At 38.3% G+C, this 18,641-nt stretch overlaps 1 protein-coding gene across 1 annotated transcript in view; it reads right to left on the bottom strand.

The window, feature by feature from the left end:
• SLC9A9 (solute carrier family 9 member A9) overlaps positions 1 to 18,641 on the bottom strand; it is a 706,212-nt gene that overhangs the window by 333,637 nt on the left and 353,934 nt on the right. The window contains exons 7-8 of the mRNA XM_060197560.1: positions 18,291 to 18,429; positions 13,882 to 13,987 (exon numbers count right to left, since the gene is read on the bottom strand). Coding sequence (XP_060053543.1) covers positions 13,882 to 13,987; positions 18,291 to 18,429 — 245 coding nt within the window. The remainder of the gene's footprint in view (positions 1 to 13,881; positions 13,988 to 18,290; positions 18,430 to 18,641) is intronic.

Below are 18,641 nucleotides of genomic sequence, written 5' to 3'. Positions count from 1 at the left end.
CCCTTGAAAGATTGGAAGACTTTGTGGTATAGGATCAAGGACAGAGAATTTAATGCGAATAAAAGGAGAAAAGTAAGAGACTATGAGACACGTATGAGAAACAATTACTATCAGAATACTTTTGCTTTTAATCCATTGTAGACTAGGAAGTAGATACAAATCAAACTAATTAATGCCATTTTTTTCTAAATACAAAACATAGTAGAAGAGAAAGTCAAAACTGATTATTAAGAGTGTAAAGGGGAGTCAGGCTGTGGCACGGTGGTTTAAGCGCAGGTGGCGCAAAGCACAAGGACCAGCCTAAACATCCCGGTTCAAGCCCTGGCTCCCCACCTGCAGGGGAGTCGCTTTACAAGTGGTGAAGCAGGTCTACAGGTGTCTATCTTTCTGTCCCCCTCTCTGTCTTCCCCCTTCTCTCTCCATTTCTCTCTGTCCTATCCAACAACGATGACAACAATAACTACAACAATAAAACAACAAAAGCAACAAAAGGGAATAAATAAATTAAATAAATAAAAGAGTATAAAGAGATTTATCTTGCATGTGGTTTTAGTCCTAGTATTAACAAAAGACTAGAAGTATGAAACATCTAGTGTATCTAAGCTTGGCTAGCAAAATATTACTTCACTTTCCTTCCCAACAAAAATAAAATTTGATCATAACATTTTCATCACTGCTAGAAACACAGGCAGTCATTAAATGCAAGTGCTATAGTGAATACCTAAGATCTTTGACTCAAATTGTATTTGTGGACTTCTATGACAACTATGTATGGAATAAAGTACAAATGTCTGGGATCACATGTTCAAAATATCTTGGATCTTAAATAAAGAAAGAACTCAGAAAGAAGTGGCTAAGAGAAAGTAATAAAGGGTTTTGACTCATGTGATCACAGGATTACCTTTCAGTGTTTTTGCATAGTGAAATTTTAGTAGTGGGCAAGAACTCCCACGGACTGGCTGCAGGGACTCATTTATGCAATTGTAAATAATAACTAGAACCATCACTTTAGGACACTAAATAAAAGAGCTGTTTGAGAAACCACAAAGAAATGCATAGTTAAATTCAGATTAATTGGCAAGCAGGAAATTTAGGCAACACTAAGTGTAGGTCCATAATTATTTGGGAAAAGTGATTCTGTTAGCAAGTAAATCGTTTCCAGAGAGATCAATTTTTAAAAGACACTTAACTCTTTTTTGGTTAACAACTGTTTACATAGTTCTTTTTGAATTCTTCTTTTTATTATTATTTTATTTATTTATTCCCTTTTGTTGCCCTTGTTTTTTTTTATTGTTGTAGTTATTATTGTTGTTGTTGTTGTCGTTGTTGGATAGGACAGAGAGAAATGGAGAGAGGAGGGGAAGACAGAGAGGAGGAGAGAAAGACAGACACCTGCAGGTCTGCTTCACCACCTGTGAAGCGACTCCCCTGCAGGTGGGGAGCCGGGGTTAGAACCGGGATCCTTATGCCGGTCCTTGTGCTTTGCGCCACCTGCGCTTAACCCGCTGAGCTACAGCCCGACTCCCCTCTTTTTGAATTCTTCTTAGGCGTCCTTTCAGAGAGGATTAGTGCTACTAAATATTGCATACACAGTGTGTAATTAGATGCCTACAACTATGTGGTTGTAAATTACATAAGAAAATATGTACTGCATAGGGTACCAGGAGATATGGAATCTAGTGATCATTCAGATAATTTAGCCAGCTGGGTGACTTGTGCAGTTGAGGTTCATTGTTGGGCTCATTATTTTCTTCTCAATGAACTGAAGAAGATACATTGGTGATTTTCCATATTTGGGCATGCAAGAAACCCCACTGAGGGTAGGAGAAAATATGAGAACTTCTTAATTCTAATTAGAAACATTATGTATTCTAAAGTGTATTCTGGACAAATAACCATGCCTGTGAACAGATAAGCATGATAAATCTTTTTTTTTTTTTTTTGCAATAACTGTCAATAAAATACCAAATACTGTCTTAGATGACATCCAACTACCTTTCGGTCTAAATGTCTGTGATCTGGATGGTTAAGTTTTCACATTGCCCATAAAGTCTGCATGCATGAAACTGAAAGATTACAACTTCAGTACCACAATTTCATGTAGAGTTTCTCTCACTCAGCTAGAACTCCCATCTATCTCCTGTATTGCTCCCAGCCCATAACAAAGCCCAGGAGACATCAGGTGCTCACATGCAAGTCTGTCAAATAGATGAATTTCTATTTCAAGAAAAAAAAAAGGTCATCTGCTTTGGAAAGAGAACATAGGGGAAATTAGTTTTTGATCCCCACATACAAATATACGCTTATCTGAATTTATTAGTGACAAGGTCCATTTTCTTTTTATATTTAGACTTTATAATTCAAGACTATTGTCATCTCAAGTCTCTGCTACTGATAACATTATTTAGTACTTCTTTTCTCATTAAAAGTTGATGAAGTCTTCAGATATAAAAGCTGAAAAAATAAACGTCTGTCATATGGAGCATGATTTTTTTTGACATTAAATACAGACTTGAGGGGTTTCTAAGACTGGAGTATATTGCATTTTGGACAGGAAATATTGATTATCTCATCAGAACACAGAAAGAGAGCAAGTGAGAAAGAACAGAAATGTGTCTTACTCTCAGACTCTAAGGGGTTTTAAGGTTGATGGGTTATTTTTCCATGCCACACTTTTATTTACTTTTGATCTAGTAAAAAGAGACATTTCTGACAGGTTTCCTACCGCCATCACTGAAAGTGAACCTGGAACTGAGAAGTCAAAGATTTAATGCAATGGAAAACTCCTTCAGGGAATAAGAACGATTCCAAGTTTCCAAAGATTACAGTTACTGTCTAGTTTACCATATTTGGCAATGCCACAGTTGGCAAATTAATCATGAGTCTGTGAATACAAGAGAATCAATATGAAAAAACAGCGCCAATCTGTGTCCTGTATTTTTTCAATACACAATGTAAATATACATTTAGAAGTTATTTGATGTTCATGTTGCAAAGTTTATAACATTTCCACTTTGAAGGTAAAAAGTCACCTTCATAGTGTTGTAGTATTTATGTAAGTTAATTTGAGGTCTGGAGAAGAATGGAAACTCTTTTTCACTTTGGTCCCTGTTAGTTTACTTCAAATGTTGGTGTTCCTAAAGATTACTCCTCTATCTTGGCTTACTTTCTATTTTTATTTCCTTGGAGACAACTAAAGAATTGACCCCAATGTCACCTAATCAGCATCCTCACCCCAGTTGTCCAAGTCCCCAAGTCCAATTACCTAGTGGCTCTGTCCTGGTTGAACCTGCATATCTATGTAGGATCCAGAAGACTTGAATAAACTAGATAATTCCTTTCACTTTCTATTGCATGTGTTCATTAACTTACATCCCCATTTTTGTAAAATAAACTGTTGACTCACTTAATATAGAAATCTGTGGATTCCACTTCCTTCACTTATTTGTTAATTATTTGTGTCATATACATTCTGGCTGTTTTCTGTAAGCTTCTTAGAACATGGATTCTTGTTTTGTTTCTTTTTTGTTTGTTTTGACACCTGCAGACCTGCTTCACCATCTGTGAAGTGACTCCACTGCAGGTGGGGAGCCGGGGGCTCAAACCCAGATCCTTACGCTGGTCCTTGCGCTTTGTGCCACGTAAGTTTAACCGCCTGGCTACCGCCCGACTCCTGGATTCTTGAGAAAGAACCAACTTTCCCCTTTATTGATGGACCCCCTACCACCATGAGGAAATGTTAAACAACAGCTGAAAACACGTATATAAACAAAGCAGGAGCAAATGTATCCAGGGCTCAAGTTACATGCACAGTTGTTTAAATATTGAATTGATGTGCTACTTACTTCAAGGAAGTGCAGGTGTGAGTTAATGAGCTATTATGTGAGGCGATACACTTTACACCTGTGTTTATTGAGATGCCATGATAGCATGTTTGCCCTTGTTTCAGTGTGTTGGCTAACTAGTCCCATAGAGAATTTTGGGTGCCTATTACTACAGCTTGAATATCTAATATTTTGAAATTCTGGGTTTTATTTTGGCTTGGAAAATACTAAATGCATCTCATTTGTTGGTGAATTGTTAGCTAATTAAATTGGACTCACATAGTCCTGTCACAAAGAAAGCAAGAACAGTTTTAAGCTAAGAGATCAGCTAATGAATGGCATGTATGCAGAGCTGAAACCAGCCAGATTTGTTTTGAAAAAAAATTCAAATGAATTCACATCCTGGTACTTTGTTCTATTCACTGAGATCTAGAAATATATCTCACATCTAGCCATGAAATGTATCATTGGCAAGTTAAATGGAATACATTCACCTGTGAGATAAATGCTTTCTTTTTAAAATATTTATTTATTTATTCTCTTTTGTTGCCCTTGTTGTTTTATTGTTGTAGTTATTATTGTTGTTGTTATTGATGTCATCGTTGTTAGATAGGACAGAGAGAAATGCAGAGAGGAGGGGAAGACAGAGAGGGGGAGAGAAAGATAGACACCTGCAGACCTGTTTCACCACTTGTGAAGTGACTCCCCTACAAGTGGGGAACTGGGGGCTCGAACCAAGGTCCTTACGCCGGTCCTTGCACTTTATGCCACCTGTGCTTAACCAGCTGTGCTACCGCCCGACTTCCTTCTTTTAAACCTTTTATTATTATTATTTATTTTCCCCTTTGTTGCCCTTGTTGTTTTATTGTAGTTGTAGTTATTATTGTTGTTGTTATTGATATCATCTTTGTCGGATATGACAGAAAAAATGGAGAGAGAAGGGGAAGTCAGAGGGGGGAGAGAAAGATAGACACCTGCAGACCTGTTCGCTGCCTGTGAAGTGACGCCCCTGCAGGTGGGGAGCCCGGGGCTCGAACTGGGATTGTTATGCTGGTCCTTGCTCAAGCCATGTCCGCTTAACCTACTCCACTACCTCCTGACCCTGAGCTAACTGCTTTCTAAAGAGTTTCAGACAATTTTTTCGCAAACCAAAAGATGGAGATGAGAATTAATGATTTAACTTATCAGCAGCTCAAGTAAAATCTTAGCATATCCAGGAATAATTATTTAGAAATATTTCTTCTTCATTGTGAAAAAAAAAAAAAACTCTTCCAAGAGCCTCTTTTCCTGACATACTTGACAAAGGCTTTTCAAGAATTGACTTGACAGATAAGCAAAACCTGAGAATCCAAGTGTCAGCTTTTCCTTATCACAGCAATGTAATTAAGTCCTTGTCATCTGAGGCATATAGGACAACATGCCTGTATGATGGGGTTGCGATGAATGAATTGTTTATGTTGTGTCAGATACTGTATGTGCTGAGTGCAGCTTTCTTCTTAGTTCCCTAATGAGTGGGTTAGAGAGCCACTTGTATTTACCTTTCTATGCACTAATTTCTTCCAGTCTCTTACATTCACTCATTAGCAAACTGTGGCGATTAATAGATTCACTTAGTGATCAGGACTTCTATTTCCATGGCATTTTCACATGTTTACTTCCTTAGATGGAAATCATTCTAAGCTGACTAAATAGTGGATGATACTGCTCAACTTTTTGCTTGAGAGAATGAGGTATCTCGATGACCTTTTTTTCTCTTCCTTCTCCCGTGGACATAAAAAATGCCCCAGGAATCTAAAAATGGAAGCTGCCTTTATTACAGCAGTGCCTGGAAGCATAGAAATCATTAGATGCAGTGTCAATGTTGCCATTAGAAATTTTACTCTTTGGCTGTTAAATGACAGTCCCTGAAAATTTGCTTCTGGCAAAAACCTGACCCCCCAAAGTCTCAGCTGGGAAACAGATTATAAAAAATGAATTTTCAAATGACCTGTCCAGCTGTGCTTTTGGGTTATCTTCATAAACTTAGAATCAAATTCTATAACAGGATTCAATTCCATTAGAGATTATACTATAAATAATACTGCTGAATTATTTTCAATATTAAATTTAAAATAATCACATAGTCACCTAATGCCTCTTAGAAAATAAGCCTCTGCGGGGAGTCCGGTGGTAGCGCAGCGGGTTAAGTGCATGTGGTGCAAAGCCCAAGGACTGGTGTAAGGATACCAGTTAGAGTCCCCAGCTCCCGCAGGGGAGTTGCTTCACAGGCGGTGAAGCAGGTCTGCAGGTGTCTATCTTTTCTCCCTTTCTCTATCTTCCCTTCCTCTCTCCATTTCTCTCTGTCCTATCCAACAATGATGACAACAATAACTACAACACTAAAACAAGGGCAACAAAAGGGAATAAATAAATAAATAAATAAATAAATATTAAAAAAGAAAATAAGCCTCTGCCTAAGAAGAATTCTACCGAATAAGAAATTAGGCAGACATGCAGACCAGGAACCTCACAAAGAGAAAATCTTAAGGCCATATTTACTCAAAAAACATAATCTACTGTGTACAAAGTCCTCCCCTTACAAAATAATGGATTTTTTTTTACTTCAGTAATAAAGAAAATTGGGATCACAATTAATAAAATGACTTATTTCAACCCTCCAGCAAGTCTGTAGAAGAGTCATAAATTAGAGATGTCCCTTTCAGTGACTGATTATATAAATAAGCAAGTGGAGCTGCATACATCCTCTTTCATCCATTCTTCCTGACTCCCTAAAGTCCATTTTTATCCACTCACTCTCATCCTCTAGAAAGTCTTCTCACCTGCATTTGACATTCTGCCCAGTCTCACCCAATAAAAGTTTTCTCAGACTGCACTTGTACATTTCTAATGGCAGAGAATCAGACTTCTGGGTAATAGAAATGCCAACCTTCATTTGCATGCTTAAAAGCCACTTGTTTCCATATAACTAAGTTGGATGTGACTACTGAACATTTGCAGGTGTAATTTCCAAGAGTTTGAGAGGAGACGGCTGCAAATGTGTCCCTTGAAGTAAAAGACGATCAAAATAAATCAAATGATCATCATCAAATTAGTAAGAACTGAAGTGAAAGCCGAAGATGTGGTAATGAGTGAGCCCTCCCTCACAGTGAAGTGCTCATAATGAATCTTCTAAGAAGCTGAATTGAAATGGATAATGAACACTGTGCAAACTGTCTTTAAAGATTGATTCTTTTTGTCTTTCTATCAGTATGCACCTGGCATAAGATGGTCCCAAGTATTCTAGCCTAGAATCTGTCTTTGAGTCTCTCTTCCTTTTTGATGTGTTACCAGTTAATGTAGTTTCTTTTGTTGAAATACCATGTGGATTATTCCTTTCCTTGTACCATTAAGGTTTCTTTGTTTGCAAGCTATAAACTGACTCTGGCTACCATAATCAGAAGAGAATTTATTGGAGGGAAGAGTGATAGTTCTTAAAAAGGGGGCACAAAGGCAGCTCCCAGGATCTGTATCAGAAATAAAAAAAATCTCAACAGGGCTTTGCTGATGAAAGGACTAAGTATCAACAGTGATATAACCTTCATTATCGCTGCAGCACCTAATTGACCTAACTTCAAAGGCTCTCATTTGCTCTGATGGGGGAGGGTGCGGCATTTCCAGTGTGTGTGTGTGTGTGTGTGTGTGTGTGTGTGTGTGTGTGTGTGTGTGTGTCTGTGTGTGTGTGTGTGTCTGTGTGTGTGTGTGTGTGTGTGTGTGTGTGTACATACCTTGATGGAATCAGTGGAGGTGGGGGACTTACTTAAACACCAGGATGCTATTTTTTTTCTTTACTAAACTACTATCTACCTAAGTCTATTTTAACTTAATAGTTGGGAAAAATTAGGTTGCAGACTAATGAAATATATGATGAATCCTCTATTTGACTTATGGCTTATATCTGGAATATCCTCACTAGTGTACATGTATAAAATGAAGGAACATTATCAGCACATAGTACTTAACACTCTTATAAGCCACTCTGTTATTTGGAATTTGGAAGTTGTGGGGCTTTTTTTCCACTTTTTTATTTTATTTTTTTGTCTCTAGGGTTATTGCTGAGGTTTGGTGCCTGCACTACAAATCCACTGCTCCTAGAGGCTATTTTTTTCCCCTTTTGTTGCCCTTGTTGTTTATCATTGTTGTTGTTATTATTGTTGTTGTTATTGCTGTCATTGTTGTTGGATAGGACAGAGAGAAATCGAGAGAGTACAGGAAGACAGAGAGGAGCAGAGAAAGATAGACACCTGCAGACCTGCTTCACCACTTGTGAAGTAACCCCCTGAAGGTAGGGAACCCGGGGCTCGAACTGGGATCCTTATGTTGGTCCTTGTGCTTGGTGCCATGTGTGCTTAACCTGCTGCACTACAGCTCAGTCTCCTTCGTTTCCACTTTTGTTGAGCTATAATCATTTGCTTGGTTGCTGCAGTGATATTTATTGAGTGCCTAGAAAGCTTCAGTCACTCTGCTGGTGTTAATATACCCAGATATATTTAATTAGAATCATATATATATATAATAAGCAGTTATAAATTGTAATGGAAGAAGTTTTCATTCAGCACTCAAATATAAAATTACCTAAAAGTTACTTGATAAGTTATTTGTAATTCTAATATGAAGGCTATTCTGCAAAGTTTTCTGAGTGTCATAAAAGATGACCTGAAGGGGGGAGGCTAGGTAGTGGCATAACTGGTTGAGCACACATGTTACCATGTATAAGGATCTGGGTTCAAGTCGTCGCTCCCCACCTGCAGGGTTCCCTTGTGAACCCTGTGAAGCAGGCTGCACGCTTTCCTTCTCTGTCTCCCCCCTCCAATTTTTCTGTGTTCCATCAAATATTTGAAAGGAAAAAAAAGAGGAAAAATTGCCTGCTAGGAATGGTAGATTCTTAATGCAGGTACCAAGCCCCAGTGATAATTCTAGTGGCAACTAAAAAAAAAAAAAAATGAATACAGAGACCTAACAGAGAGACCTGATATCGATGGCTCAAAATTGTAAAAATATCAATTCTCTTAAAGTTAACCTAAAAATGTAATGCAACCCCAGTTTTATCCCCAAAGTTCTTTTGTTTGCAGCCTTAAAAAATATTTTCAAGTCCACCTGGAATATGTAAACGTAACTACGAAAACTTTGCAAATAAGGAATATAGTTGAGGGCTTTATCTACTAGATATTAAAATGAACCAGGGAGCTGAAATGATGAGAACAGTTAAGACCAAAACCTCACTGGAATCATAGAATGTCTGGAACATACACATATACATGCATCTATACATATGCACATTATACTATAAATTTGTAAATAAAAGCTGAAGGGTGTTAGGACAAGTAGATTACCATCTAGAAAGAAAATCAAATCCTTAATATAGCCCACAACTCAAATCAAAACAAATTCCAGTTCAGTTTCAGTATAAAATAAAACTTTTCAAGTATTAAAAACTATACAATATTATCATTAATATACACTTGAACTTTCTAAAGAGATTATAAAATTGGGACTAGGCAGTGACACATCTGGTTAAGTGCCCACAATACAGTGTGCAAGGACCTAGGTTTAAGCCCTTGGTCCCCACTTATATGGGGAAAACTTCACAAGCGGTGAAGTAGGGCTGCATGCATCTCTCTGTCTCTTCCCCTCCCTATATCCACTCTCCTCTCAATTTCTCTCTCTATCCAATCATAAATAACTAAAAATATTTAAAGAAATCATAAAGTCTTGTGCTAAGAAGGATAAAAATCAACCAAGTATAATTTTTAAATGACTATATCAACCATTTTCCTTACCTTTACAAAATTTAACAGACTAGAGAATATTTATAGCTTATATCACAGTCAAAATGTTTCTTTCTTAAGGAGAAAATACAACAAAGATAAGTGCTTAGTAGGATAAAAAGATGAACAGCATAAACAGGCAGTTCACCAAAAGAGAAATAGAAATTTCCAGTGACATGTAATTAGAATTACTTCCTCAGTAAAATATAATAAACTTAAATAAAGAGAAATGGAAAATAACCATCAAATTAAGAGAGATGAGTAAGATTTAGGGAGATGAAGATGTGAGTGAATGAGCTGTCCTGTACACTTATGATGGAAGTATAAAGGAATGCAAAATTTCTGGAGGGTAACTTGGGCATGTTCTTCCAAGATATTATAATTTTAGTCTTTCTTTAACCAGAAATTTTATTTTTAGGAGTTATATAAATAGAAATCCATGTAGTAGTCCAGAAATATTATCAATAGTCATATTAAAATTCAAATCTATAGTAAAAAAAGATTGTTGGAAAATTGGGTCAAGTTGAAATAGTAGTAGCCAGTCATGAAAATAAAAATATAAAAGAATACCCAAGGATGAAATAATGCAAAGCATTCACAACAAATTGGGTGAAAATAATAAGTCATTCAAAATTAAGAAAAATATAATTAAATGCATATGTTTAGTTGTATAATAGTATATATATGTGTATATATATAACTAGACTCAGCCAAATATTAATTACAATTATTAATAGCAAGTACTAACACGGATACTTTAATTCCTTCTGTGAATCTGTATTTCTAAATTTTCTATAACATATTTGTATAATTTTTGTCATAAGAAAAAGTGAAAAATATGTTTTAAAAGCAAGCATACTTTTTAGGAACAGAACATCATTTTCCAATGAAATTCTAAGTGGGAAGCTAAGTTATAGTACCAGTGGAAGGAGTGAAGTATGGATGGCAGACCCTGTCACTTGCTGGACACCCGAGTATGCACTTTGAAAGGTCATGGCTGGAGGGATTCTGTTGTTAAACCATTGTATGCAAACAATACCCCTAGTCCCTAAATGTGTTGTTAGTGGATATCATATAAAGCCTCATGATGGTGGTTACTTCTACTTACTCGTAAGCTACTTTCTAAAAAGTTTTCTAGGGCCAGCATCTAACTCACTCAGTTAGGATGCTGCATTGCCATGTATGACTCCCACCATAGTTAAGAAAGCATTTGTGTTGTAATTTCTTTCCCCACCCCACTATGCCTCTCTGACCTTATCTGGAAAAGTCAACCTAAAGTGATGAAGCCTCAGAGATGAAAAATATATTTATAGAGAACCAGGCTGTAGTGCAACCAGTTGAGCCTTCACTATGTGCAGGGACCCAGGTTCAAGCCTTCACTCCCTACCTGCATTTTATAAGTGGTGAAGCAGGTATGTGGATGTCTATATTTCCTTCTCACTCTCTACCCTCAATTTCTCTGGACTATCATGTAATATAGAAAGAAAAAAAGGAAAAATAAGTTATAAAATATTTTAAAGAGTTTTCTTGATATGGGGGAATTAAGATCCTATCCGAGCCTCTGGCTCCCTACTTGCAGGGGTGGGGGTCACTTCATAAATGTAGCAAAGCAGGGTTGCAGGTGTCTTTCACTTTATCTATCTTCCAGTCCCCTCTCAATTTCTCTCTGTCCTACATATACACACACACACACACACACACACACATACACACACAAATAATAATAATAACAATAATAATATAAAATAAAGTCTTCATTTTAGGTTTGCATTATATGAGTCTACTTGAAGAACTTTTATCATTACTTAAACTATTGTTAGAGGGCTATAACGACACCTTACCCTCATATTCTACTGAACACAGCTATAAAATATGACTCCATGATGAATGAATCTCCATATTCCCTTAAAGTATTATGAAATACATTGTTCACTATAGTGTTCAAAGGACCTTAGGTAAGTATGCAAGAGATACATACCTCTAAAATTTAAATACCATTAACAAAGCTTGCCCATTTTTTTTTCAGTAAGTATGTGTTCCTTTTGTAGGGCTCTATTATTCCTATGTAACTCATCATGATTCCCTTTTGGCTTTGGGTGTTAGAAAGCTCAGAGTTATGCTGGTTGCCAAACCATAGCAACAAGCAGCTGTCTGATTTTGCATAAAAATTGTATCTCAGAGCACTTAAGTGTTTACCCGCAGCTAAATGGTCCCATGACTCATGAGTTGTCTCAAATCCAGTTTGAAAACAGACTTAGATTAAATAATAAACAATCATATAAGTACTCTGGATGAAGCAGGTTATGTCTTAAACTGGATCTTTGACTATAGAAAACAGTCCATACCTAGAGTTTACTATTAGGCACGTTGCCTGTATTTGGAAGACTGCTCTGGAATGAGTGTTCCGTGGGACATAGTAAGATACTAATATAGACCTTGTGTAAGAGTGATTTGGGTGCATGGACTCTAGTAATGATCATAAGAACTGGCAGGATAGCTTTCTATGTCACCAACAGATGTCTAGGATGCTTGAGGAAATGGCTTGGCACCTATGACTCTACAGTAACTTGGGTCAGCTCTTCAGAACAACAGATTATAACTAAAAGATGTACCATGGCTTTCACAGAAGAGATAAGTCAGTCTTTGAGCAAACAGATGAGGCAGTCTGTGGGATACAAATGCTTCCCCAACTTGAAGGACCCTCCTGATCTACAAATGACATTTTATTAATAATAGAAATGTTTGGTACCCAAGAGCATCGGTTCTGAAATCAGATCTCCTAATTTTAAATCTCACTCCACCATCTCTGGCTGATGATCAAACAGGGTCTAGTTAAATACCTAGCTCGGAGCCTTTCTATAGATTAATGAAAACATTCACAAAAAGCTGTTGACACATGGTTCATGGCACACTTTCAATACATGTCAACTTTTACTATTATTTATATTTAAAGGGTCAGTTGTTAAAATGCAAATACTCAGAGAAGCATACCTTATGCCAATGAACTCTTCATGGGGGTAGGGGTTATTTTCCTACCACTTTAATGTCAATTAAAATGCAGTGAGCAGTAGTGAACCCAGGATTGAAGTCTGGAAGAAGCAGGAAGTGAGCCCAAAGGAGAGAAATAACTTTGGCATTTTGCTTGGGATCACAGTGATTCTTCCACGTGGAAAAGCACCCAATTGTTGCAGCAATCCAAGTGCAAAGCCTCAATGTTGCAGAGAGGTAATCTCATTGCCAAATCCAGATCACAGGATCCATGAGGGCCTTAGGGAATATTACTGGTTCTAGCAACTGCTCCACCTCAGAAGACTCTAGATAAACTTTCTACCATAAGAGATTATAAACACTCAAGGTATCAGTTAGCTCTTTGCTCTCTGAAATTTACCCTGGAGCACAAGGCAAATATTTCAAACACTAATGTATATGATATGCACATTCTGGAGATGCTGCTAATATGGCCACTTGGGTCTTAGCAACCAGTGGAAAGTTAACACTGTTTTCTATAGAAATTGTCCAACAATTTGTTTGGCTTCGTATGTTAACTCTCTTTTCAATCACCAGGTTCCAGATGCCACCAGGATGCTGGCCAGGCTTCCCTGGATTGAAGACCCCACCAATGTGTCCTGGAGTTCAGCTTCCCCAGAGACACAGCCTACTAGGGAAAGAGAGAGGCAGACTGGGAGTATGGACCGACCAGTCAACGGCCATGTTCAGCGGGGAAGCAATTACAGAAGCCAGACCTTCTACCTTCTGCAACCCTCAATGACCCTGGGTCCATGCTCCCAGAGGGCTAGAAAATGGGAAAGCTATCAGGGGAGGGGGTGGGTCATGGAGATTGGGTGATGGGAATTGTGTGGAGTTGTACCCTTCCTACCCTATGGTTTTGTTAATTAATCCTTTCTTTAAAAAAAAAAAAATTAAAAAAAAAGAAATTGTCCCTACCACAGCTCTTTTTTGGTGAAGTTCTCTATCACCCTCACAAACCAATCATTTGTAGATTTCAACACCCCCTCCTGACCAGCAAGGGGGAAAAGAGGAAATGGCATTTCAGAAAACTTCCTTTAAAATGTTTATATCAAATAGATACATTATTTTTTTCTTCCCTAGATTCTCAGGGGAAGCAGATTCAGATAGAATTCTATGTAAGAAAGGAAGACCATATTTCACCTTCTTCTGGGTCACAGAGTAGTGCATTGGGGTACACACACTCATTCACATATCCAGCTTGCTGTGCAGAATGAAGCACTGACCTGTTAGTCCAGCAGCCTCAGCAGACAGGAAAGCACTCCAAGACAAAAGGAAAAACAGTCCTGTTTCCAGCATAGGGAACTCACACAATTTGGTAAATTTGGTCAGGTGACAAAGACATGTTAAGGGAAATAACAATTTTTTTTTTTGCTGTCAAGTTTTCTTTTTGGCTAAAAACAAATAAACAAATAGAAAAAATTAACTTGTGATTTTCAGAGTAAGAGAACCGACTTTTAGACCTAACTGGGAGGCTATAACTCTCCTTGGGAGCTCATTCAAAAACCAGCGTGAGTTCCAGGCTCCACTGGAGACAAACTTACTAGTAAAAACCACAAACTTGTGTTCAGATAAGAAAGGTTTTTTACTAAGAGGATAAAATCACCTCTGCCCCCCCCCCCCCCCCCCGCCGTAAATCACTTGAAATTGACCTTAACTTTAAGGGTGTGCCCCTTGGGAGACTAGCAGATCCTGGAGAATCAAGGCAACGAGAGAGAAACTGAGATGGGACCCTGAAAGGTGGTGGCTTCTGCTTCCTAAAGAGTGGACCTCTGGGCCCAGATCGCCTAGGAGAGTCTTCTCTCTTGAAGATGAAAAATGGATAGGGAACATTAGGACCCAGAGAGAGAAAAAGAAAAAAAGTAAGGACACTTGGAAGTAGTAATAAGTGTAGGTGTTACTTAGAAAGGAAGAGAAGGCAGGACCATAGGGGAAAAAAAGAGCAAATATGCATAAATAGAGATAGTCATGGTAATAATAGTCAACTCATATCAGTGACTTTGGGAGAAGTACTGAAATTTCCACTGGAAGGAACGGGGGCAAAAAACTCTGGTGGTAGGAACAGTATGGAATTATACCTGTCATCTCACAGTTTTATAAATTAATATTAAATCATTAATAAAAATATTTTTTAAAAAAGTAAATGGATGGGAGTCGGGCTGTAGCGCAGCGGGTTAAGCACAGGTGGCGCAAAGCACAAGGACCGGCATAAGGATCCCGGTTCGAACCCCGGCTCCCCACCTGCAGGGGAGTCGCTTCACAGGCGGTGAAGCAGGTCTGCAGGTGTCTATCTTTCTCTCCCCTTCTCTGTCTTCCCTTCCTCTCTCCATTTCTCTCCGTCCTATCCAACAATGACAACAACAATAATAACTACAACAATAAAACAACAAGGGCAACAAAAGGGAATAAATAAAATAAATATTTTTTTAAAAAGTAAATGGATAAGGAGGAGCATTTACATTTGGTGATAGGGAGACTACCTAGGCCCTCTTGGTAAGTAGAATAGAGGCAAGATAAATTGATTTAAGTCAGGCACAGTGTCCTTTGGTAGGCTATGGTTCATGGGGATAACATGTTAATAGCCTATAAATCACAAATAGAGTAAAGGTTTAAGAGACGTGTGTCAATATCCTCACTATGAATTCACTAGCAATGGTAGGGACTGCCCTACTATCAGAAGGGAGACTGGGTCATCCTACTCTGCCACTCAAGGAAGAATGGTTCTGAAGTGAATGAAGCCTAGAATATCCCCAGCTGTGACCACAGATTGTGAGCTCAGTCTGACAGGGACTCAGAGGCTGTACAGGCTCAGGTGCTAAATAAGAATAGATATGGGCTCCAGGTTAAGTTAATGTGGTAAACAGATGATTACATTTATATATTTCCTTAAAGTTTGTGAGCAACTGTCTGCCCTAATCCTGCTTCCTAGTTCTATTCTCAACTCTGATACCATCTTCCCAGAAAATATATCTAGTCCATTTCCATGTTTGCTATCAAATTTAAGCAAAGATTACTAAGATGTTGGTTCCTGGGAACATACCTAAAATGGACTTCCTACCCTCCTTTCACTCTAAGGCTTTAAGTACTTTCTATTCCTACTTTATGTTTCCTGTTTATTATACATTTTGTCCTGCTTTCCATCTTACTGCCTTTCAGCCACCACGTTAAAGATGTTACTATGATTCCATCTTGAACTCCCTGAGCAGATGACCTTACCAATGCTTCCTGAAACTTCACCTCTCTAGAGCCCTGTTCCACTATGGAATGATAGAAAGAGGCTGGGGTTACGGATCAACCTGTTAATGCCCTTGTCCAGTAGAGAAGCAATTATAGAAACTAGAACCCGCATCTTCTGCACCCCAAAAAGAATATTGGTCTGTATTCTACAGGGATAAATGATAGGGGGAGTAATTCAAAGGGATCTGTACCCCCATTCCACCTGGACCTGAAGTGTTTGTCACCAGGAATCCCTTTTTCATACCATCAATGAAAGGGAAGTGAATCTGGAGAACACCAGAGGAAGCCAGGCACTGTTTCTCTTATCTGAGAAAGTGGAGGAAATAAGAAAAGATATCCAGAAGTAGTAATAGGTATAGGAGTGACTTAGAGAGGAAATGAAGGCAGAACCACTGAAAAAATGGGTCAGGGGTGGCAGGTAGTGGAACACTCGGTTAGGTGCACATTGCACTAAGCAAAATGACCCACCCGAGGAACCTGGTTTGAGCCCTGGCTCCCCACCTGCAGCCAGGATGCTTCGACAAGCAGTGAAGCAGGTCTGCAGGAGTCTATCATTTTTTCTCCCTCTCTATCTCCCCTTCCTCTCTCAATTTCTATCTGTCCTATCTAATAAAATGGGGAAAAAGTGGCAGCTAGTAGCAGTGGATCACTGTGCCAGCACTGAACCCCAATGGCAACCCTGGATGCAAAAAAGGGATGAGGTCTATATATATAGATATAGATAGATGATTATAGAATCTGTTGACCTTGGGCTAAATTCAGTTTCCAGTGCCGTGGATGGTGACATGGAACTCTGGTGGTGGGAACCTTATGGAATTATATCCCTATTATCTTACAATTTTGTAAGTTGATATTAAGTCACTAATAAAGATACATTTAATAACAAAAAGTTAGATACAGTTCATGTAGAGACTGGGTGACAAGGAAATGATTAGGAGTATCAGCTTAATGATCTCACAATGGTGTCCACGGTTAAGCAGAAAACACCCTGACAAAAAGAGATGTTGAAGTGCACTTCTATTATTCTAGAACAAGATCTAAAGAAGAGCCCACATTTAGAGATGTTTAGTAGCTAGGCAGAAAAGCAGAAACTTGAACCCCAGGGGGCAAGATCTGGACGAGAGTTTTGATTGTGTCAATCATAAAATGTGTGATTTCTGAACAATATGTTAACCTGAACCTCATTTCTATACCCCCACAGTGGAACATAAAACAATTTGAAGTGCATTTTAAATCTCCTGTAAAATCTTAGAAAGCATAACATACTAAGAGGAGCTAGAATAATGGCTGGAAGTGTGGCCTTCAGAAGCCAGTTCCATTTATTTTCATGTTCATTATAGCTATTTGGACATGTCCCTCAGATACTCTGTGCCTTGACTTCCATATAGGGAAATGTAGATAATAATGTGAGCTGTATCCTAAATAAAGAAACTAAATATTATATGGTAAGTACTCAGGAGTATAGTTGGTATACAACAAGGGATATGTAATGTTTTATTACTGTGATTTGAATTCATGTGTTTTATGAAACATTTCACTTGGGAATAGAATCAGTAATCATTTAGAAGCACTGCTTGTTTTTGTCAGGATGAAATAGGTAGCACTGTTTGATCCTTTTACGGTGTCACTTTTTCTCACATGGAAGGAAGACAGTTTGAAGTGCGATCTGTCCTTCTGAATTCCCAGTTAAAGTCAGTTTTTAACAGAAGGCTCAAGTCAGTTTGAGTTATAGACTGAGTATAAGGAATTATTTTATTTCAACTTCCTCCAGGAAGTAGTCAGCTGGGGGGAAAGATCTAAGCTTAAGCAGAGTCCAGAAGCCTACATCCTGAGGAAGCTTGGTCTCTTTATGGAAGAGTCATCTAGGTTACTGTGGTAGAGAGAATAGCCAAGAACCTGTCTCCTTCCTGTGTTTTTGAGGGTCAGAAGTCACTGATGCCATGAGAACTTGTTCAAATCCTTAGTAACCTTTGGTCAACATTAGGAGTTAGTTTCTGACACACACTTGAAATAGAGACAGGAATACCTAGGTTATCACTTCCACTCAGTCATATTTTGTTTTGTTTTTGAATTTTCAGTTCTTTCTTCAATTAATCTCCATTGAACACCTATTTTCATAACTGGAATTTTTAAGATTATGAATAACCTAGGGTTATATAGTACCAATTGGCCTAAAGCTGACCTTGAATAAGAAAAGAGCCTAAGTTCCACTATACTGGTACCAACAACCTATGCCTTAAGGATAGGAAGAGTCAGAACGAAGATGGGCCCAGAAGCATTATATCATATGTGAACCACACTAGCACTTTTCTGGCCTGCATTTTGTCCATATTCAGAAACATTTCTAGGACACTGACAGCTCTTAACTGTCCCTAGTTTCCCCCCACACAAAGGATATCAGTGCAGTAACAACAGCATATGCAGACCCCATTGCAAATGAGCCAGCGAAGATCCCCAGGAAATTTCCCACGGACTGGAAGAAAGCTGCAGCATCAAATGTGTTTGGATTCTCCTTGGGGCTGTAAATGGAGATGGAACTGAAAAAAGAAGAGGATCAATGTTAGTCAGTGACCTTAATATTTAAGCCCAAATACTTGAAGTCAGAATCAGCACTCACTTGGGGGAAGGGCCTCTTCTCTTATAAGATTAGGTGCTGATTGGAAAAGCTCAAGGGAACAGATGAGGACAGGGAGAGGTGGAGAAAGCAGAAAGCTTTCCCTTTCCTTAGAGTCCAGTCCCAAGATATCTA

Source organism: Erinaceus europaeus, chromosome 9 (genome assembly GCF_950295315.1).
Source record: "Erinaceus europaeus chromosome 9, mEriEur2.1, whole genome shotgun sequence".
Taxonomy (NCBI): domain Eukaryota; kingdom Metazoa; phylum Chordata; class Mammalia; order Eulipotyphla; family Erinaceidae; genus Erinaceus; species Erinaceus europaeus.
The sequence above is the reverse complement of the archived record's forward strand: the minus strand, read 5'-3'. Positions and strand labels throughout refer to the sequence as shown.